The 23,768-nt window shown below is 43.2% G+C and overlaps 1 protein-coding gene across 4 annotated transcripts in view; it reads right to left on the bottom strand.

The window, feature by feature from the left end:
- Nucleotides 1-23,768, bottom strand: part of PIR (pirin) — a 98,222-nt gene that overhangs the window by 47,805 nt on the left and 26,649 nt on the right. For 3 of the 4 annotated variants that reach the window (XM_061408117.1, XM_061408120.1, XM_061408118.1), the window contains 2 exons: nt 12,479-12,562; nt 9,794-10,000 (listed from right to left, as the gene is read on the bottom strand). In XM_061408117.1, coding sequence (XP_061264101.1) covers nt 9,794-10,000; nt 12,479-12,562 — 291 coding nt within the window. The remainder of the gene's footprint in view (nt 1-9,793; nt 10,001-12,478; nt 12,563-23,768) is intronic. The other variant, XM_061408119.1, reaches the window with a different exon arrangement.

The raw sequence follows: 23,768 nt of genomic DNA, 5'->3' as shown, positions 1-23,768 counted from the left end.
ACACTCAAAGTCTCCAAGGCAGACAAAGATGTAGATGGGTACTGACTCCTGACAAGCTGAGCAGCCACAGCCAGGCATGTGAGGAAAACTGGCCAGAGGCAGGGGTCTGAAGGTGGTGGGAAAGAAGGGCCTTGTTCTGGGTTTCAAAATGGTTTCCTTCCAAATGAAGCATTTAAATTTTTCCAATTGCTATTCATAGTTGGACCAGGAAAGAAAATTTGGGGCCATCATGGTTTCCTTCCATAATGTTAAAAAATAATCATCTACATGGAAGCAAAGAGAGCAAGGGGGCTTCATGAGGGGCTTACAGTTTTATGAAAAAGAAGGAAATTAACATTATTTTATTCTTTATTGAACCTGGAGCTTACTCAATCCATGCTGTGTTTCAAATGGAACCCCTCCAGTCTCCATGTGGATGGCTCCTACAGACAGTGATGTGAATGTACTGTATCTTTGAAATTTTACACTGTTTTGGTTTTGATCATGCAGAGAGGGAGAGAAAAGGCAGAGCGGGCAGAAGAGCAATTATGCCAGGTGAAACATCTTTGATACATTCATAGTTAAAGACATTAGAGAATGACATTGACAAGTTAAAAAGAGAGAGAGAAATTACCACATTACAAGAAAAGCTTCACATGATAAAAACGATTAACCATTTTCATGCGTAAAACAATGGGCATACGTTTTAAAGGCCTCCTCAAAGCATTGTTATTCCACTGGCCACTGACACGTGTGAACAGCATTACTTTCACTCCCACTATCTGACAGGTGTGAACAGCATTACTTTCACTCCCACTATCTCCTTCGTACTATCTAGATTCTTTCCATCCTTCTTTGCCAGGCCAGTTGGCTCCGAGATTCAGGCCTGCTGTTTCTGTCCCTTCCAGACTGGGCCGAGTCTCCTGTCTGTTCTGCCTTCCCCTAAACCCGTCATGTGTACTAGCCTGGTGACCCAGCAGAGTATACTCATGCTAGCAGTGAATATGTCTGTCCTTCCCCTGTGCCCTTCCGGCTCCCTGATATCTTTCCTCTTTTCCCTCACATCTTCACAGGGTCTTACACAAAGATGGCCCTCAGTACCACACTGAACTATGGTGGCATAAATACCTTCCTGAAAAACGCTCCTAATCTCCCAATGACCAGTACAGGAGTCCTTCCAGGAATGGTGGGATCTGACCGTTTCCTTATCTTGTTTTATTAAGAGTATGTGCAATAGCCCATGGTCTGCAATGAATGATGAAGAGGATTCCCTCTGGCTTGAAGACCACACATGCTCCTCTTTTACAGAGTCATCCCCATCCATGATTTAGAGCCCATTAAAGCTGAACACTTTTAATTCTTATTTCTCTTGGAGTACCTATACCTGACCACAGAATTCTTAATGAAGCTTCAAGTAATCAGAATTCTACCTGACACCGAATTTACTCATCACATTTTAGTGTGACTTTGCTCAAACTGTTCAAAAGCCACATGATCCCAAGGATTTGTGCTTTGGTCAAAATAAAGTCTGGTGTTTGTAGCTCTCAATGGTGTAGCTTTATATATGCCAGTACCAGTTTTTAAAATACCAATATCCACTTCATTTAGATCCACAAGAACTCAGTTTTTAATGCAATAGGCAAGAACCTCTGAAGCTGTCCTGTTTTCCTTCACTGTGGTTAGAAATACTCTGTACTGTGTTCTGGGAAAAGACTTCTTATATCCCCAAAGGACAAGCCTTGACTGCCAGAGAAATGATTCTAATGACAGGGCAAGTGTCTGCTCACCTTTACTGAAGGTGATACTTGCTTATGAGAGCTTTCATTATGCCCTTAGTCTAAATCCCTTACTAATTTGTAACCCTCATTAGTAGTGGCCAACAATGTATGGATGGTTCAAGAAATAACTTTTGGTTTAAAAGTACACTTATTCATAATTCATTTATTGGCAGAAGAGAGCTTGTTGACACCACTGGAATGTTCTTGCTAAGTGACTAGGTTGGCAGGGACATCTTAAAGGAATAAGAACATCTGGCACCCTTCGTGCACACCAAGAATGGTATTTCTGGGGTGAATGGGCTGCCCTAGGCAAGAGCAGCCTTCCGTAGAGCTGATGTGAACAGATCCTGACCACTGTTTATTTGAACATTCCTAACTGCAAGTGAAATCCCAACTACAGCTGCCAACTCCGGACAAGTTCTCTGGTGTCTTCCTATTTACTGAACAAGACTAACAGACCTAACTGAGCCTGGTCTCAACACTCAATCAGAACCAAGATTGGCACTTGTCTGTGCAACAAGGCTGGTCATCTGCTTAGGCTACTGGGCCAGTGATGGGGCGGGTCCTACAGAATGAAGGGCTTTGTGAAATGTGAGATGAGACAGGGCTGCACACAGCACCCCACCCGACCTTACCCTCAAACTACGCTACTGAAAAACCCTGGGAGAGAGGGATGCAGGAATATATATACAACCAAGGTCAACCTCAGGTAAAATCCGGGTCTTGGGTTTGCGTTTCCTTTCTTCCAATGTCTCACATAGTCTCCTCTTGCCCTGTTGCAACTGCACCAGGATCTGGCTGCTTCTGGTTGCCTATCCAGCCTCCCATCAAGATTCCCCCCAAAACCAGTGCACCCCTAGCATCCAAGTCTTTTCTATAAGCCATTACAAGACAGGACCCCTGCCCTCTCGCTTTTCTTTCTTTCCTTTTCTCTCTCCATCCACACAAGCAAAATTACTTCTCTGTCCTCCAGACTACCATGGAAGTTGTACACATTGCTGTTTTAGCATTTCTTGTATCACATGCGACTTCTGATGCTGGCCTGTTTCTCCCCCCAGCTAGACAGTGACCTTATTTGAGGACCCGCTGTATCTTATTCACATCATAGCTCCAGGGCACTGTGTACTGTACAAACAGCAGGCATCTGATGACTGAATGAACAGAACTCATAAAAAAATGGGACCTGTGAATTAAATGTAACAGTCAGTCCCCAAATCCCCTGAATGATGAAGACATGATGGCTGCATAGACCTATGGCAGCTAAGAAGGCTTCACTAAAGTAGAGGGGACCTGGGTTGGACCTCGATGATGACTAGCAAGCAGATGGAAATGGTAAACTTCTCTCCACATTTCTATGGGGCTTCACACTTGACAGTAATTTTTCCCTGAACTGCTCTGTTTCCCCCTTGTCCTGTGTCAAAGGGAGACCAGGAGGCTCTCTGCCTGGTGTGGTATTTCCTTTCCTCTCTCCCCACACTCACTCATTACTCTCCCCACACTCACTCATTAAAATATTTATTTAAAATCTGAAAATGAAAATTCAGCCTAAAGTTATTTAGGTGCTTGTGAATTTGTTAGGAAGAACTTTTTAAAAAACCATTCCTCATAGCGTCTAATTAAACATGGACCATACAAGAGAAAGCAATGGAAATAAAACCCAGAGGAAAAGGAAACTGTTGTCAGAAAGTAAGACAAAACCGCATCATTAAAAATCTTAAATGCCTACAATGATCAAATTATATTAGGTTTCCATAAATTGCCTCTTAGAGATAATGGCCATCCATTAAAAAAATATTTAGTATGTAATATAACATTGAATAACACAGTATTTTTATAAGCTCTTTTATATTTGTACCTATTTTTCTTATACTGAAAAATCCTAATTCCTAAAAATGTTAACAAATTTACTCATTTGTTTTGTTTCTTAATATGTACAGGACCATTTTAAAATTGTAATGCCAACATTAACAATACAAATACAAAATGAAGCTTAAAACTTCTTATGCTTTTGCCTTTAGAGTATACCCCACTCAAACTGTACACCCAGAAAACTGTGTTTAAAATCCCTTAAAATAAGTATTTTTCTCTGTGTGGTCTGAGATCTTTACACAAATTTTTAGGTTCTTCATTTGTTTCTGCTTGGTTTTAAGGTTTGGGTTTTTTTTTCCTTCTGGTTTAACTTGTTTTAAATATGTAAATATTTACATCTTTCAAAATTAAAAATAAAAAGACATACTGAGAAAAGTCTCAGATTCATCCTTAATCTCCCTCCAACCCGAAGGGAATTTTTTTTTAATGTCCAGTTTTTAAGTCTATCACAGAGTGCTCTGCTGATGTAGAAATAAAAGCAAATTAACAGAGAGGCCTTTGGAAGAGAGGAGTCCTTTCTGAGCAAGTGTTGTTTTCCCTGTTTGCTCTCGAGCCAGCTGGACCCTGTTACCCAGATCCCTTTGTCAAAAACCCACCGCCCCACTTGCAACCTCCCCTACTGGGAGATTAGCCAGTCTTCTTTGTCATGAACTTGCTGGAATACTTCAAAGAAAAAAAGAAGAATTCCTGTGCTACCTGCTTACAAGATTTATTGATTTTTAAATGCTGCCTTGAGAAGTTGTTGTTCTGGGCTTGGGAAAGAGAGGCCTCCCGTGGGAGGGGGTCAGCTTTCCCCTCATCACCAAGGGAACAGAAGGTAGCTCACAAAGGCTAGGGGGGAGGCGAGCCGAGAATCTGGTGCCAACTCTGAAGTCGGCAAGATCTATTTCACACTGCCAATCCAATTTTTAAAAATTCACATTTCCCCTGAAAGAGCTAAATGGAAACAATGTAAAAATGTTCTAAGTTTACTGCCCAGTGTTATCGCCCAAAACCCACTGACATTTGGACAAGCTATAAAATTATTTCCTCGAAAGCTACATAAACTAGATATTTTTAAATCAAATTAAGGTAAAGGGGAGACTGGTGAAATTCTAGATTGATGATAAAGTGTTGCAAATAACTTTGTGCCCTTGGAGTTTCCCAGATGAAAACAAAAGCTGGCAAGTAGTATGGTGGGCAGCGGTTTCTCTCTAGTTCTGGTCTAGGAAAAGGCATGTGTGGTCACCAGCGGACTGCCACAGCCTGGGGACACCCTCAGCTCTTTGAATCAGAGGTGACAATCACAGGCTTGGTTACAGATCACGTGCCAGCCCATAACATGGGCTAATTAGTGAGCAGGCTGTTTTTTGGCCCAAGGGACATGAGGTCTCCCAGTGCCGGCCAGGGCTAAACTGGGGCCCAGAAGTCAGAGAGCCCACAGGGATGCACTGAAACCCAGTAAGTACATCACAACTCCGTGTCAAGCCATGCCCTGAAACACACAGGAGAGATGTTACTGCAAGCAATGAAACACCTGTCTGTGGACCCCCAAAGGGAACCATGAACCTCCAAACCTCTGCTCATTGATCATTATCACTGCTTGAATTTAAGAAACCTGCAGGAAACAATCTTTGTCTTGTAGAACAGCCCAAAATTCATATTTAAAGGGAAAAAAATCAATCTGGTTTTTACTTCCCTGCTTCCGAACTCCTTAAATAGTTTATTTCATTGGAAACTAGAATTTAGCTACTTTTATTGTTCTCTCAACTTTTTTAGTTAGCTTGAATTAAGCTTACTGCAGTCATTCTTAATCCCTACATTGTCGATCTTATACTTTACCCTTGTTTCTCGCAATCCAGTGTTCATTTACATTTTAATTTCACTTCTGCACCCGGCAAGTATTTACTGATTGCCTTGTATGTATCAGGCACTGTTTCAGGTGCTGGGGGCACAGTGGTAAACAAGATTTGAGCAAATTACATGAGATGTTTGGCAAATTCTTTTGAAAAGTGAATTTTTAAAAGGTCTGGTTATCCAATACATGAATATACAGTCTGCTCATCAGAAGGAAGCTTCTTCTTGTTATGTCTGTAGGCCACGTGAATGCTACACAAAGCTTCTGCAAAGAAGTAAAAGCAGCAACCACTTCTAGAGGCCTTACTCTACACCAGGGATTGGTTTAAGTTTTTTACCCGTATTAACCAAGTTAATCCTCCCAAGGACCCTCTGAGTCATTATAACAATCTCCATTTTACAGATAAGAAAACGGAGGCCCAGCAAGCTTACATGACTTCACTAAAGGCAGTCAGTGGTGGAACTGGCCTTGAACTCAGTAGCCTGGCTCCAGATCGCCTTTTTCTGACCCTGGTGGGGCTGAGGCCTCCTTAACATTTGCTTCTGACACAACAGAATTTTAAACAGCAGGAGGCAAGAAGAGGCATTTGTTGGGGAAAGAATCACGTTCCAGAGAGAATTGGCAATAAATATTCCTGATTGGCTGCCTGATACAGATGGAATGGAGTTTGGAGAATTTCATACTCTCATGAAATGAACATGTGATTTTTGACCTTCCAGAAGCGACAGAAACTATTCAAAGTATCCCATTTTTATCTTTTCCCCCTTTCAGCCTTCACTTTAGATGATGCTCTCCTGGCAGAATCTTCCTCCAAATTGGCCATGGCTTCTCAAGAGCTGAGGAAATGCTCAGACACATATAACTGGGAAAACAGGGACACATCTACCTTTGGGATTAGGACAAGGTCAGTTGTACTGCTTGCAAAAGCTTCCAGCATTCTGCAACAGACTCCCTCATGGCTTCTGTGGCTGTGGGAACTGAAGTCCAGAAAGGTTAAAAGATTTGCCAAAAGCCACAGAGCTGGACCATAATATCTTCTATAGGCACCTAACCAAACTGTCCCTTTTGATAAGTAAACTCCTGTGTCTTGGATCTCAGGGGGTGTCACACATGTTACAAACCATGGTCCCCAGACCACAGCATCAGCATCACCTGGGAGCCAGTTAGAAATGGAGATTCTCAGGCATCACCCAGCTCTGCTAAATCAGAATCTGCATTTTAACAAGAGCCCTGAGAAACCCAGGTGAATATTAAAACTGGAGAAGCACTGAAATGGTCACTAATTCCATTTTCTAGATATTTAAGTTGTTGGGAAGGGAACTGTTGGTGACTCTTGGTTGGTTATAAGCATATCAGTCTCCTGAAAGGTATGTTCTCAGCCTCATCTCATGATCTAACTTCAAATTATCTTCCTGATGCAAAACAACCTTCAGTTTGTTTTTATGGTAGATCTAGGCTTTTAAAGATCCAATCATTCCTTTGTAAGCAGATACTAAGGCTTCAAGTGTGCAAAATGACATTTCTTATGAGACCCAGAATGAAATGGTCAAGAGCCTTCCGTGTGTACAAGGATTCATGCTAGTGTCTTTTCCTCAGAGCAGGTTAAAGACTTTTCCCAAATCCCAGCAAGTCCTTTTAGCATAGACCACACACAGAAACCTCAGCCAAGCTTCTGCCCAAGTTAACACAAAGTAATCAAAATAATAATAAAACAGCTACCATTTACGTGGTGCTTACAACACGTCTGATGCCATTTTGACACTTTGAGTATTAAAACTCACTTTTAAACTTTTCAGTATGAAACTTTTGAGTATTAAAAAATCACTTAATCCTCACAGCAACCATGTGTTACAGGTGAGAACAATGGAGCACACAGAAGTTCAGCAGTTTGCCATAAGCCACACAGCTGGTTCATGGTGGGGATTCTAATCCAGGTCGTCTATGTCTCCAGAGTCCACGCCACTAACCATAGCACCACACTGCCTCTCAGAGTCCAGATGAATGCTGCCCAGGCTTTCAAGACTCCTTTATTCAAATGTTCTCATAATAAAGATTGATCACTTATTTAGGAGAATGTAATTCACTTCAGAGATTTTACTTGACAAAGGGAAAAAGAGAGGCCAGCAGCTACCAAGACATTATTTCACTAAGTTAAAACATTACTTCTGGTCTCTAATTCTTGGTTGGGATTGCAAGACCAGGCGGTCTGCTGCTTGGAAGTGCTTTAAAATGTCCTTCTGCCTATAACTGGAACCAGCTCTGACATTAAAACTGCATTATATTTTCTGTAAATGAGAAGCAGTTGTAAACACTAAGGATTCATGATGTTGCTAGCTTTGATTATCTATTAAATCAGTTGTCTAACTTCTCTTTTCAGCTTCAGATAGCTCCACTTTTTTGGTAAGAGAAACCTTAAAGACAATTCCAATACACGTGACTGGGCAAAGCCTTGTGCTTTGGTTGAAACAGAGAGAGGGAAATCCTTTGACCTTTACCATCGGCCTCAGGATCCCCAGAAGGCCCATCCCTGGAGTCCTGAAAACACAGAATGAAAACTTTGGGAAATGGAGTGAAGGGCATCTCCTCTGCACCAATTCGGCTCTCTTAGACCCTCCATGTGCTCTGCCTTGTACCTGTAAAGATCTCTCTGTAGAGCTGAAGAGAAGGAAACCCTGGATGCACAGCTGAGAAGGGTGCGGCCCAAATGCTTGGCAATGTACGAATGGGTCACAGAAACACAATGAAGGGCAACTTTTTCAACTGCAAAGTGAAGCCAGAGGCCTGCCAGGGCACAGGCAGCAGTCAGTTATCAATGCTTCATAGGGAGTGAAGTTTGATATGCTTTTCCTCAATCACTTCTATTTGCACTGGAAACATGGTAAGGACGCAGGACAGGAAAGAACTGCGGTTGCAGCGCAGGAAATATAAAAACCAGTAAGTCCTCACCAATAATCACGACCAACTTGCTAACCACGAGGTGCATCCCACTGCCCAGCCGCCATCCCTGTGGGTGCATATAAACAAAATTTATTTAAATTAGCATTTAAAATAGCTTTAAGGGCTGGTTGCACAAAGAATTGCAAAGTGGGTCCCCATATGTTGATGCCAACTGAACAGGTTAACAGACAACTGAAAATAGACAACAGGTAGCAAGCGGGGAACTGGAGGTCTCAGCCTCTCCCAGATCCCCCTTTCCATCCTTTTTAACCATTTCTGTGCCACCCACCCCAAACCAATGGCCGTAAGTAATAACTTGGGGAAAGGGAGCACGAAAGCCCGGCTCCCTTGCCCGGGGTGGGGCAGACTGATCCTCCCGAGTCCGAGTCCTCTTTGGGACTCTGCCTGAGATGACACCCTTGCTCGGCTACCTTCCCTTTCCTGTCCGGGTTCCTGTTTCTGTTCCCCAAGGGACACTCCCTTTAAAACCACTGCCGGAGGAGTGCTCACCTCTGGGTCTGCCTCTGTGGAACCTCACCTAAGAGACCACACGACCTAGCTCAGTACCTAGGAACCCAGGCTCCCGGGAAGCCGGTATGCGACTAACGCAGTCCTGACCATACCCTTTCCGTACCAACATCTGTCCATGAAATTTAGCTGAAATTGATCTCATTTGATTAAAAGGTGGGACCCAGAAGCGAAATATAAAGTCTCAGTTAAGAAGAATGTATAAGACATAAAGGGCTTTGCAGGAGGAGAAGGGGATGACAGAGAATGAGATGAGTTGGATGGCATCACCAACTCAATGGACATAAGTTTGAGCAAACTCCGGGAGATGGTGAGGGACAGGGAAGCCTGGTGTGCTGTGGTCCGTGGGGTCACAAAGAGCTGGACACAACTGAGGGACTGAACAACAACAATAAGACATAAATGGATTAAATAAATGTTCAAGTCAATTTAAAAATCCCTTTCTATGATGTAGCAATATATGTCCTTACTAAGTTGAGCACAAATAATTTAAATATATCTTCAGGGAGTAGAGTCAGTTTTGGATTTAGTTTCTGAAACGCACTGTTCTAATCTAAGACTATACTATAAATGAAAGGAAACAGACCCAATCTGCACACATGTTAAGATGAATCTTGAAAACTGCTTTTTTACTGAATTTTTTACATGAGCTTGCTTTCCTATAATTTTCCTAACTCTAAGGGTTAGCACATGGCAAAAAACTTCCAGGTTCCCTTAGAATGCACTTACTCTGACACCTCTGAAGCAAGTCCATTCCATGAGATGGGAACTGTGAAAAACTCGGTGAGAGTTGCAGACCCAGAGTGGTCCAGTGTCGTGTCGCCACGCACCTCAGCTTTCACAAACACCCCATGGCGTGGCTTACCTTGATTCCCAGGGCTTCTCCAGAAATAACAGCAACGGTCACGCCATCTTGACTGGGTTTAGGGATTTCGTCACTTTTCAGTTCCTGGTACCGAGGCTTCACCATCTTCTGTGAGCTCCTCAAATTAACCCACAGTTGTAGGCCGTGGACTGGCTCCTCTGAGCAAGGCATCTCGGCGTGCATGATGCCCTGGCCCGCGGTCATCCACTGCAAATACCAGAGCGACAAGAAGGAAGTGTGACCTGGCCTGTAATGAGCCAGCAGGTGGGACGATTACACCCCAGTAACTAAGCCAGGCACCTTACAAGTGCTGCTTTCCAAGTCCCCAGGCACCATGAGGAATAACAAAACGACAGTGACAACTGCTGGGGCCCTTTCTGGTTTTCCAAACGCATCCCATGCCTCGGAGTGTGAAATCAAAGCATCAGCTCGGGCATTCACAGAGGTGGAAGAACCCCCTCTTTGGCATCTCTGAGTCTCAGGTTGCCCTCTGAGATGGGAAGTTGCAGGCAGAGGGTAAACTGGGGAGGGCTCTCAGGAGATGCATCTTAATCAGTGAGAAAAGAGGAAGGGGCACGAAGAGAAGCCAATCACCAATGCAGCTACAGTGGAAGCCTCAGCTGATCCAGCAGGGAGCTCTGGAATTGGATGAAACTTTAGAATTGTCCCAGATGGAGGCTCTTCTATCCCCACATCAACAAACCCTCAAGTGTGGGCCATGCAGCAGGAGGGAGCACCACCTTGGGAGAGGCCCTTCCCTGGGCAGAGGGCCATGCCCAGGGCAGGATGGAGGACGGGCGCATGGTACATGTGGAGGCCCACAGACTCCACCACACCCCAGACAGCTGACTTGAGTCAGTTGGCTCAACTCTGTTAACGGAGTCATCACTACCTGGAGAAAGTTACTGCCTCCACTGCTGTGCAGATCTTGCATGCATTCATTTCCTTCTTAGTTAGTAGGAGAATATGAGGGGCCAGCCCCAGATGCCAAGCTCAGGATCTGGAGATGAAGAGCTAGAAAACAACAGGTAGGTCTCCTGTCTGTCTCAGCTTGGCTTCTCCCGCAGAAGATCCTGAGACAGGTCTCCAGTGCAGGGACTTCATCTAGAAAGTGTTGCAGAAAGAAAGGAAGAGCAAGCCAGACAAGGGAGAAACCCAAAAAGGGGGTTAATGAGCAGGTTGCATCTGTGGGCACCTGAGGCTCAATCCTGCTGGGATCCATGCCAAGGTACATTAGAACTCCTGCATGGAGGGTGGAAGAACCCACTTCTGGGGTCACAGCCAGTCAGAGCTACACTTTATGTTCTGCTCTGGTGAGATGTTACTGTTGACTTTTGGGCCATGACTCTTTGCCCTTTTGCTTTTCTGACTTTCAATCTCAGTTCAGTTCAGTCACTCAGTCATGTCTGACTCTTTGTGACCCCATGGACTGCAGCACGCCAGGCTCCCCTGTCCATCACCAAGTCCCAGAGCCTACTCAAACTCCTGTCCATCGCATCAGTGATGCCATCCAACCATCACATCCTCTGTCGTCCCCTTCTCCTCCTGCCTTTAATCTTTCCCAGCATCAGGGTCTTTTCCAGTGAGTCAGTTCTTCACATCAGGGGGCCAAAGTATTGGAGTTTCAGCTTCAGCATCAGTCCTTCCAGTGAATATTCAGGACTGATTTCCTTTAGGATGGACTGGTTGGATCTCCTTGCAGTCCAAGGGACAGTCAAAGAGTCTTCTCCAACACCGTATTTCAAAAGCCTCAATTCTTTGGTGCTCAGCTTTCTTTATACTCCAACTCTCACATCTAATTCCCTGATAGCTCAGTTGGTAAAGAATCCTCCTGCAATGCAGGAAACCCCAGTTCGATTCCTGGGTTGAGAAGATCTGCTTGAGAAGGGAAAGAGCTATCCACTCCAGTATTCTGGCCTGGAGAACTCCAAGCACTGTATAGTCAATGGGGTCACAAAGAGTCGGACAGGACTGAACGACTTTCACTTTCAATCTCGTGTTCACTGAAATGCCACAATTCAAATATTTTCAGCTGTCATCCCACAAAATATGTAAATAATCCCAGAAAGTACCCGATATAGAGTCCAGGCTTATAAAAACTGGCAAAAATGACCCAAACATTCCCTGGGAATTTTACCTGTAACATGTGTCTGACAGGACTTGTATGGTGGCAGGGCTTGGGTCATATTCTTAAGTGACAATACCTACCCTGAAAATGAACTGGAAGATAGAAAACTGTCTCAAAGACAGCAGAGAGATCTAGAAAGATGAGGACAGAAACTGGAGCAGTGAATGTGGCAACTGGGACATTGTGAGTGACCAGGACCTGGACAGCTTCAGGAAAGGTTTGGGGGCAGTGCTGAGAGGCCAACCTTGACTTCAATGAGTGGAGGATAGGGTGGAAGAGAAGGCAGCTGAGACCGTGACTCATGATTACTCTTTTGAGAAACATAAGAAAGACTTAGGTAAGAGCTAAAAAATGACTGTGGGGGGTTTAGGGAAGCATGAGAGAAGAACACAAGAGCCCTGCACAAGTTTTCAGATGGAGTGCAAGGAGCCATAGGAAGGGAGAAGTCCAGGACATAACAGACAGAGCAGGGACGTGAGAAGGTACCAGATGTGGGTGGGGTCATCAGCAACAGCCAAAGACTATGAACCATCAGCCATTCCTCGTCTTGGCCATACCTGCAGGTCTCCTGGGTTCAACTGACCAGCGTGTCCGCAGAAGTCTTCATGGGCCATGCTGCCCCCTTCCAGGAGGTAAGATACCTTTGGGGGGGGTGGAACAGAAGAAAAAGTAGGTGTTGGAGAGCTGTGAAGAGTTGTTCACTTTTTCCATTAAAAATGTGTTTAGGAAAACTTGCCAGGTGAGCTGAGGGGATGGACCTCAGTTGACAGGGCCCTGCTAGGCCAGGCAACATCTTTGAGAGAATTTCAATTGGGAGCCCCTTCCTCCAGGCAGAAGCAGCCGTGAGCAAGCAGAGCCCCTGGCTGAGTGAGAGGGGCTCCAGAGCTCAGAGTGAAGAGAGGAAGCTCCCACTGAGACAGCAGGAACCCTGTTACCAAGACCATGCTGACAGAGGTGTGTGGGAGGACAGATATCAGACCTCCACACCTTCCTCTACAAGGTGACTGGAGAAATCCAGAGGACCAGGCACGCACACCCACAAAATTGTTCAATACATGCTGGCAAGATATGTCAAATGATTTCACAGAAATGCAAGTTGACTTTCCAGAGGCGTGTCTGTATTAAATCTAAAAGCACTGTCCATGCTGAAATTCTGAATTGTCCGTCAGGGGAGCCACTAGCCACAAGTGGCTAAGTTTAAAGTAATTAAAATTAAACAAAATGTAAGATTCAGGTCCTCAACTGTACTAGTCACAATTTGAGTCATACAACAGCCCTACTAGTGGCCACCACAGTAGGACAGTGCAGATGATAAGGCATTTCCATCTTTATAGAAAGTTTCACTTGATAACACTGATCTTGATAAATAAACCTGGATATCGGCATCCATCTATGGTAGGCATTTTGTGTGGAGAGCAAAACCTTCCTGGGAGCCTCTGCAATCATGGTATCTCTGGGCAAAATGAGATGGCACCAATTTTAAACTGCACAAGAAAATCAAGCCCGTCTTAGTTCATGATTTCACTAAAAGGAAAAAATCGAGCATCTCTAAAATTCGTATTTAAAAAACTACTGTGATTATCCTAACTAACAAAGATGAAAAAGGCACCAAATACTTAGAAAGGATTTTACACTACCCCAAGGACCTGGTAACATTTGAAATATACAATTTAATACTAAAGGCTTAAAACATCACGTGTATGTTGAGGTTGGGGCCCTCTCTGTACAACTCTATTTAGATTCAACTTTCCATTTTGCTTATTTTGTATACACTTATGAAATTCACCTGTAATGCCAACAAGAAATACCAATGAGCCTCAACAGTTCTTAAAGGTATCTGCCAAACCATGTTTATCTGCAAACCACGTGTGGCTCCCTGCTTCTGGCTTATGGATGACAACTCTGATCATTTGTATTACTGGACAAAGTTTTCATATTATAGCTATGCATGGCATCTGATCCCATCACTTCATGGGAAACAGATGGGGAAACAGTGTCAGACTTTATTTTTGGGGGCTCCAAAATCACTGCAGATGGTGACTGCAGCCATGAAATTAAAAGACGCTTACTCCTTGGAAGAAAAGTTATGACCAACCTAGATAGCATATTGAAAAGCAGAGATATTACTTTGCCAACAAAGGTCCGTCTAGTCGAGGCTATGGTTTTTCCAGTGGTCATGTATGGATGTGAGAGTTGGACTGTGAAGAAAGGTGAGTGCCGAAGAATTGATGCTTTTGAACTGTGGTGTTGGAGAAGACTCTTGAGAGTCCCTTGGACTGCAAGGAGATCCAACCAGTCCATTCTGAAGGAGATCAGCCCTGGGATTTCTTTGGAAGGAATGATGCTAAAGCTGAAACTCCAGTACTTTAGCCACCTCATGCGAAAAGTTGACTCATTGGAAAAGGCTCTGATGCTGGGAGGGATTGGGGGCAGGAGGAAAAGGAGACATCAGAGGATGAGATGGCTGGATGGCATCACCGACTCGATGGATGTGAGTTTGAGTGAACTCCGGGAGATGGTGATGGACAGGGAGGCCTGGCGTGCTGCGGTTCATGGGGTCGCAAAGAGTCGGACACGACTGAGCGAATGAACTGAACTAAACTGAACACTTGTTTTAAAGTTCAATGTGTTTATCCTTTTAATGTTGGAAGTTTTATTTCAAAATTCTCTTTAACCATTATTTAAACAAACGAAACCAAAAATGTCATCTGCAATTAAAATCCCAACATCTCTTGTAATTATGTAACCCAGATCTAATTTTTGCTCAAAGACCCAGTCCACAAAATACAGCAATTTGAACCAGTACTTAAAAACAGATAATACTTTTTACCAACAAATTACAACTCTCTAAAACTACAAAAAGAAACAGAGTAAAAATACATTTTAAGAAGAAAAACAAAAAAAAATATACCCAAGAGGTAAGAGAAGAAAAATATTTATAAAGGTCTCAGCATATACATCAGACACCACTATTTTACACAAAAATTATTTCCTCCTCCATACAAGAAGCCATTATACATATCTAGGCCAGGTTTTTTTTTGTAGTCTATGTTTTTGCTTTATCCTAAGGCATAAAAAGTAGACCTAATCTTCAACAGTACATAAACTGAGAACTTCTAGATGTTCCAGCTGGATTTAGAAAAGGCAGAGGAATCAAGAGATCAAATAGCCAACATCCATTGGATCATAAAAAAAAAAGCAAGAGAATTCTTTTTGTTTCTGCTTCATTGACTATGCTAAAACTTTTGACTGTGTGGATCACAACAAACTGTGGGAAATTCTTCAAGAGATAGGAATACCAGACCACCTGACCTGCCTCCTGAGAAATCTGTATGCACATCAAGAAGCAACAGTCAGAACCAGACATGGAACAATGGATTGGTTTCAAATTGGCAAAGGAGTATGTCAAGGCTGTATATTGTCACCCTGCTATTTAACTTATACACAGAGTACATCATGTGAAATGTTGGGCTAGATGAAGCACAAGCTGGAATTAAGATTGCCAGGAGAAATATCAATAACCTCAGATATGCAGATGATACCACCCTTATGGCAGAAAGTAAAGAGGAACTAAAGAGCCTCATGATGAAAGTAAAAGAGGAGAGTGAAAAAGTTGGCTTAAAACTCAACATTCAAAAAAATGAAGATCATGGCATCTGGTCCCATCACTTCATGGCAAATAGATGGGGAAACAATGGAAACAGTGAGAGACTTGTATTTTCTTGGGCTCCAAAATTACTGCAGATGGTGACTGCAGCCATGAAATTAAAAGACACTTCCTTGAAAGAAAAGCTATGACAAACTTAGAGGGTGTATTAAAAAGCAGAGATATCACTTTACCAACAAAGATCCGTAGAGTCAAAGCTGTGGTTTTTCCAGTAGTCATGTATGGATGTGAGAGTTGGGCCATAAAGAAGGCTGAGTGCTGAAGAATTGATGCTTTTGAACTGTGGTGTTGGAGAAGACTCTTGAGAGTCCCTTGGACTGCAAGGAGATTCAACCAGTCAATCCTAAAGGAAATCAGTCCTGAATAATCATTGGAAGGATTTACTGTGAGGAGCACAGGAAGGATTTAGCTCACATTTGGGTGCCAGATAAAGTTTCTCAGAGGAAGTGAAGCCTAAGGAGGGATGGGAGTAAGCCAGACAAAAAAGATGACAGTGAAGGTGGGCCAGGAGTGTGTTCCAGCATACGTGAAGATCAAGAAGTAAAGAAGATCATCTCTCATTCAAGGAACAGGAATGGCAAGAGATAAGCCTAGAGAGACAAGAAGGGGGCCACAAAATAAAACCAAGTACAGCACTTAACGAATGTTTAGTTCAGCCACGATCTTGGCCTCCTTTATCATGCAATCCCTGCTCCATAAGCAAGGCAGGACCTTCCACAAAGTGTTAGGGAAAACCTCCACTGCCCTTTGTGATGTATCTCCCTCCCCACGGAGGGTACTCCATTAATATTCAATTCAGTTCAGTTACTCAGTCGCTCAATGGTGTCCGACTCTTTGTGACCCCATGGACTTGCTGCTGCTGCTGCTGCTAAGTCGCTTCAATCGTGTCCGACTCTGTGCGACCCCATGGACAGCAACCCACCAGGCTCCCCTGTCCCTGGGATTCTCCAGGCAAGAACACTGGAGTGGGTTGCCATTTCCTTCTCCAATGCATGAAAGAGAAAAGTGATAGTGAAGTCGCTCAGTCGTGTCCAACTCCTAGCTACCCCATGGACTGCAGTCTTCCAGGCTCCTCCATCCATGGGATTTTCCAGGCAAGAGTACTGGAGTGGGGTGCCATTGCCTTCTCCACCCATGGACTTAACACTCCTTAATTCTTGCTGCAGCTCGCCCACCCCTCCAAGGTCGGAAGGGAACAGCTTGATCTGATTGGTCGACTTAAAAGAAACTGCTCTCCTATACTGAACCCTGCCTCTCCCCTTCCTCTTTGGGAATCAGCCTGCCCACAGAAGGCCAGGGTCCTCTTTCGCTCTTCACCTCTATGAGAAGGACCAGCTCCAGCACATCCAGTGAGATCGGAACAAAGTTTGCCTCAGTCTCAGGTGTGGTATTTGGAAGCTTCCCTGGTGGCTCAGACAGTAAAGCATCTGTCTACAGTGCAGGAGACCCGGGTTCGATCCCTGGGTTGGGAAGATCCCCTGGAGAAGGAAATGGCAATCCACTCCAGGACTACTGCCTGGAAAACCCCATTGACAGAGGAGCCTGGTACAGGCCATGGGGTCGCAAAGAGTCGGACACAACTGAGCGACTTCACTTCACTTCACTTCACTCGGAAGCCCAGCTGCCTGCAGGCATAAGCCTCATTTGACAGGATCATCTTTATTGGAAATAAAGGTCTATTTTTGTCTGCTATCTATCTTTCTTACTCTTTCATCTGAAATCATTCAGAATCCAGGCTGGGAAAACAGGCCATTATTTATTCTGTCTCTTCATACTCCCAATTTAAGGGCAATTTAAGGGCAATTTAAGACCTGCTACTGTCATGCTGTTGAAATCTTACACTGCAGCCTTATAATAAACCCAGCTCTTCTGGAGTAAATTTTATTGAGTGCTGGATCTTGAAAACAAGTATTTGTAGAGCACTTACAACAGTGAAAATCAAGCTGGGTGACATGAGGACTCTTCATGTGTCATCCTGCAGAACAATGTCATTGGGTATATACTGTGTACAGGACTGCCTTGGCAGTGACCTTTATCTCAGCAGGCGACAGGCAGATGGCTACAGAAACTAGAGGATCTAGACTGTGGTGGTTAATTTTATGTTGTCAACTTGACTGGGCTAAGGGATGCTCAGATAGTAGGTAAAACATTATGTCCGGGAGCGTCTGTGAAGGTGCTTCTGGATGAGATTAGCATTTGACTCAGCAGACTGAAGACACATGTTCCACCATCACCAGTGTGGGTGGGTACATCCAATGCTTTGAGGGCTCAAACAGAACAAAAGGTGGAGGGAGGGTGAGTTCATGCTCTCTCTCATTCAGCTGAGATGCCTATCTTCTCCTGCCCTCAGACATCAAAACTCCAGGTTCTCAGTCTTTGAATTCTGGGACTTACATCAGCAGTCAGTCCCTTGGACCAGGGCCAGCTTGTAGATGGCAGACTGTGAGATTTGCCCACCTTCCTTAATCATGTGAGCCAATTCCTATAATAAATTGCCTCTTACATGGTCTTTGTGTATCCAATTGGTTCTATTTCTCGGGAGAACTCTGATTAGATTTTAAGTCTAAAACCCCTGCTTGGGAACTTGCGATCATAATGGCAACAATGCAACACTGATGCAGGAATAAAGGAGACTCATCTGTAGGAGAAATCAACATATAATCACAGCAATTTCAAATCAGAGGGCCAAGGGATGCATGTTCCAATAAATTGTATTATTGGAACAAGAGACTGACTATATGAAATGTCAACTAAAAAAATATTCACAAGCTACAAGTTGAGAGTTATGTTTTATTTGGCAGACATTTTTAGGACTTCCAGCCTGGGAAGCAGCATCTCAAGGAACCCTAAGAGAACTGCTCTGAGGCAGCAAAGGGGGAGCTAGTTATAGGAGCTGTGCAACAAAGCGCAGGTAGTAGGAACAAAAGATAACCATCAATCAAAGAAAACTAGATATCTCAACTTAAGGAATTTAGTGTTTTTTTGTGTATGGGAAGATGCAAGAGTCTAAGTTCACTGAAATCATTCCTTTGATATGCACCTCAGCTATTCGGGGCCAGCATCCTATGTTTTCGTATCCTGAGTTTCCTCAGGGCTCACCATAGGGAGTGGCTGCAGTCTGACGGCTGCTGGTGGTGGTAGTGGTTTAGTCACTAAGTCGTGTCTGACTCTTGCGATCTCATGGACTGTAGCCCATCAGACTCCTCTGTCCATGGGATTTCCCAAGCAAGAATACTGGAGTGGGTTGTCATTTCCTTCTCCAGGTGATCTTCCTGATCTAGGGATCCAACATGCATCTCCTGCATTGGCAGGTGGGTTCTTTACCACTGAGCCACATGGGAAGCCCCCTGATGGCTGCTAGATGGCATATATTCTTTACTTCTTGAGTTTCCTCAGGGTTCACCAGCTCACCAGCAGAGATAGCCACAATCCTGATGACTGTGACATCCTTTGTTTATGGATACGGCAGGCAGTATTTTATTCCTCAGCAAAAAGAGAGTAAGCCCCCACTATATACAGAAAGGGATTCTCTGATAGCTCAGTTGGTAAAGAATCCACCTGCAATGCAGGAGACCCCAGTTCGATTCCTGGGTTGGGAAGATCTGCTGGAGAAGGGGTAGGCTACCCACTCCAGTATTCTTGGGTTTCCCTTGTGGCTCAGCTGGTAAAGAATCCACCTGCAATGTGGGAGACCTGGGTTTGATCCCTGGGTTGGGAAGATCCCTTGGAGAAGGGAATGGCTACCCACTCCAGTACAGAAATGTGTTCCAAATGGATTAAGAATTTAAAAACTATACTTCAAAGATTTTAACCTAAGGAGACAACAAGAATACGAAATGTCTGCACATATCTATCTTGAAATGTTTATTATGGTAGCAAAAAAACAGCAACAATCTGGATGACGGGTTAACAGGGTTCTTGTTGTTGTTCAGTCACTAAGTCATGTCTGATTCTTTGCCACCCCATGGACTGCAGCATGCCAGACTTCCCTGTCCTTCACCATCTCCCAGAGTTTGCTCAAATTCATGTCCAATTGAGTCTGTGATGCCATCCAACCATCTCATCCTCTGTCACCCCCTTCTCCTCCTGCCTTCAATCTTTCCCAGCATTCAGGGTCTTTTCCAATGAGTTGGCTCTTTGCATAAGGAGGCCAAAACGTTGAAGCTTCAGCTTCAGCATCAGTCCTTCCAATGAATATTCAGGGTTGGTTTCCTTTAGGATTGACTGGTTTGATCTCTCTGTTGTCCAAGGGACTCTCAAGAGTCTTCTCCAGCACCACAACTTGAAAGTATCAATTCTTTGGTGCTCAGCCTTCTTTATTGGCAACTCTCACATACATACATGACTATTGGAAAAACCACAGCTTTGACTATATGAACCTTTGTCGGAAAGTAATGTCTCTGCTTTTTAATATGCTGTCTAGGTTTGTCAGTTTTTCTTCCAAGAAGCAAGCGTCTTTTAATTTCATGGCTGCAGTCACTGTCAGCAGTGATTTTGGAGCCCAAGAAAAGAAAATCTGTCACTGTTTCCACTTTTTCCCTATCTATTTGTCATGAAGTGATAGGACCAGGTACCGTGATCTTAGTTTTTTTAATGTTGAGTTTTAAGCCAGCCTTTTCACTCTCCTCTTTCACTCTCATCAAGAGGCTTCGCTTTCTGTCATTACAGTGGTATCATCGGCATATATGAGGTGGTTAATATTCCTCTCGGATAAATGATGGTACAGCCATACAAGAGAATATTATTATGCAACTGTTAAAAAGTAATACAGATCTTTACTCACTGTCACAAATGAAATATTATTTAATCAGAAAAGCAGGCTACAGAACAGCAATTGTAGTTAAAGGGATCAAATGCAAAGATGCATTGAAATGGGTTTATTTAAATAAAACTATACCCAGTCATGCTGTGTATGCCTGTAAGTGCCCAGAGGTACATGCACCAAAATGCGATTAAAGGTCATCTCCAAAGGGTGGAACTGCAGGTATATTTTATTATCTACTTTCTTTTCTGATAGTCTGAGTTCTCTGCAATGAGTACTTTTTTTACAATGGAAACTATTTTTACTTGGAGGAAATAAAAGGTGCTGCCACTAATCAGTGAATGGCAGTAATGATATGCTTTATTCTACATAGATGCTGTTGAATACTGGTTCCCTGTGTAGATGACCTGGGGCTGGACAGGAAGGCATGAGACACAAAGCAAAACACTAAGAATCAGAAGAAAAACTCCCTATTAGCTGTGAGGACAACACAGGTAGCTCTGACTTTAATATGTTACTAGGTGGAAAAGATCTGGAATTATTATAGAGGGTACTCGTATCAAAATAAGACTTAGACACTTAGGACTCCATACAAGCTTAAAAATTTCAGAGGACAAATAAAAAGCTTCCAAATTTCAAACAACCAGCCCAACTACATGGTGTGGTGTCTAGAATTGCTTTCCTTTTCCTGATATGCATGCATTTTTAATTAAAATAACTGCATAATAAAGGCAATTTTCATTCCACTTGTACTGAAGCTCCCCTTTGGATTCTCAAAGGAGTCTCTTCAAATCATGTTCTTTCCGTCCTGCAAGATTTTTTAATTATCCAAATCTAGGGGCTTTGAAGTTGTTAAGCATCTAAAAATATGTCAGGCAACTTTCAAAAGTAAATTGTGGGAAGCATGACTCATTTAAAGATGAAAATTTACATGGATATCTAAAGAGTTTTTTTTGTTTGTTTTCCAAATTTTATTTTAGAGAGCAATTCCAACACTGTTTCTAAAACAATGAAAAAACCATTATCTCCCCATTTTCTTTACTTTTGTGGTGTGAGTGTGAAAGTCAGTCATGTCTGACTCTTTGTGACCCCAGAGACTATACAGTCCATGGAATTCTCCAGGTCAAAATACTGGAGTGGGTAGCCTTTCTCTTCTCCAGGGGATCTTCCCAACCCAGGGATCAAACTGAGGTCTCCCGCATTGCAGGCGGATTCTTTACCAATTGAGCCACTACGGAAATGTTCTCTGGTAATACCAAAGTAAACAGCATTTCACCTATCCTAAATACCATAAAATTAGAGAAGTCTAGGCAATGACACTTTACTGAGTCCATAATGCCTACCTTTCACTACTTAAAGGAAAAAACACACTTCTAGCCTTTGGGGAAAGAAAAATCAGAAACCGAGAAAACTTTACTATTTTTTATTTATTTACTTTTGCTAAGTGCTGTAATTGCTACACTAGATGATAAAATAACGTCCATGGCGGATTTTAAAAAAAGCTCAGGCAGTACTTTGAGAACTGACACAATCCAGATGATTTTTTAGGACATTACATAATCGTGAACACCTGGAGAATTGCCGTGGGTGGTTGACGGAATTGGGAGTGTTATGTTTAAACTCAAGAATTGTGAATGTCTAATTAAGAAAGAAATCTGTAATTTGAAACAGGTGTTTTCTTAAAGGACTTGAGGTGCATCCTGGTCCTGCTGCGTCCTTTCCTCCTTCTGATCCTAAACTTTCTATGGGTTTTTACTAAATATTTATGCTTCCTTGTCAGTTCTTACTTGTTTGTGTTTGTATTTGCAAACAGAAAGACAAAAACCCCACAACAGTAAGGAAAGAAAAGTGTCACCTGCAGTATGAAGCTTAGAGAAGGTGTACCTCAAGGAGTTATAAATTAATTCTGAAGAATTTCAGCACCAAATAGTTTTCTGTGTCTTTGTGGATGGTATTTAGGAAGGAGAGTATCATGACTTCATTCACTGCTACAGATACAAAATGTATTCTTTAAAAGAAAAAGTTTATATTCTAGATTAAACTCTGTTTTAATTTCCATTTGCCCTAAAATGGTGCTTTTATATTCCCTACTGGTAGCTGAGTAGGAAAAAGAGAAAAACAAAACAAAAACATGGGTTAAGGTCATGGCTGATGAGAGAGGCCAGCAAGGAACATCTTGCGTAACTGAGGCGGCTAACTGATTTTCAAGGACAGAAATAGAATGTTTGAATCCATACAATTCAGGACCTGAGTTATTTTACAAAAATGTTTTAATTTCTTGAGCAATCACTGGGAAACCTGGAAATCGCACGCCACCCCTTAGTTGGCTCATCCAGTCCCAACTTCACAAAAATACCTTCACAAGTGCCAAAAGGTCATTGCACAAAAGAGGAACAGATGAGCGACACTCTCTAGGTATTCAGCCAAGTGGCAAACCCAAACGTTTAAAAGCTCTGCTGGGTCCTGCCTTGAAATTCCCTGTTACAAGCCCAGAGGCGCCAGTGCTTCTGGGATCCTGCCAACACTGCCCCCTGCTGGCACGGCCCTGCCTCAAGAACCGCTCAGGTACTGAGACCCTGGGTGGAGTCTGGGCTTTGTTAGTTATTCACCAGGTGTGAGATGTGGGGTGAAATCCTTAACTGCTCCGAGGCTCGGTTTCTTCGTTTAAAACAGAGACCTAGGCCATGAGCTCACCAAGTGTGGTGAGGACTAACGCAGGTGATGTGTGCAAAACACACAAGTGTTCAGTAGGTTCTAGAATCAACACGTTTGCCACATTTCCTCGAGCCAAGATCCCGTTCATTGAGTCCTCTCTTGACCTCAGGAATGTATTTCCCTCAATATTCTCATGGTTTGTGTCCTCACTTCGTTCAGGCCTCCATTTAGATGTCACTCCCTAAGAGAGGCCACCCCCCAACCAGCCAATCTAACTGGTCAATCTAGTCTCAATCCTTCTATTCTGATCATTTCTTCTTCCTAGCTTTTCCATGAAGGGCACTATATAATTAACATATAATAATTCGGTTATTCATTCATTGTCTGTCTTCCCTAAGAAAATAATACTTCCTGAAGGTTAGAACATATAGCTGACACTGAAGATTTGTGGAAGGAAGGAGGGGCAGCATCTTGAATTTGTATTTTGGCATTCACAAAGCATATGATCCTGCAAATATATTACCTACATGTTACTGATGAAAAAACTGTGTCTTAATGTGATTAAGGTTACACAATTAATAGTAGCAGAGCAAGGATTTAACATTTTCTGTCTCTGAGAATAAAACCATTTCTCTCTCCCACGGTGTGCCACAAATGCTGGCGTCATCTCGGCACTAACGGAGGTGTTGAAAGCATCGTGCCTGCCTTGGAGGAGAGCTGACGGGAGCTGCAAGGGTAGCCAGTGCTCCCACAACTGACTTGA

This window comes from Bos javanicus, chromosome X (genome assembly GCF_032452875.1).
Source record: "Bos javanicus breed banteng chromosome X, ARS-OSU_banteng_1.0, whole genome shotgun sequence".
Classification (NCBI taxonomy): Eukaryota; Metazoa; Chordata; class Mammalia; order Artiodactyla; family Bovidae; genus Bos; species Bos javanicus.
Note: the sequence above shows the minus strand (reverse complement) of the source record. Positions and strands in the feature narration are given on the sequence as shown.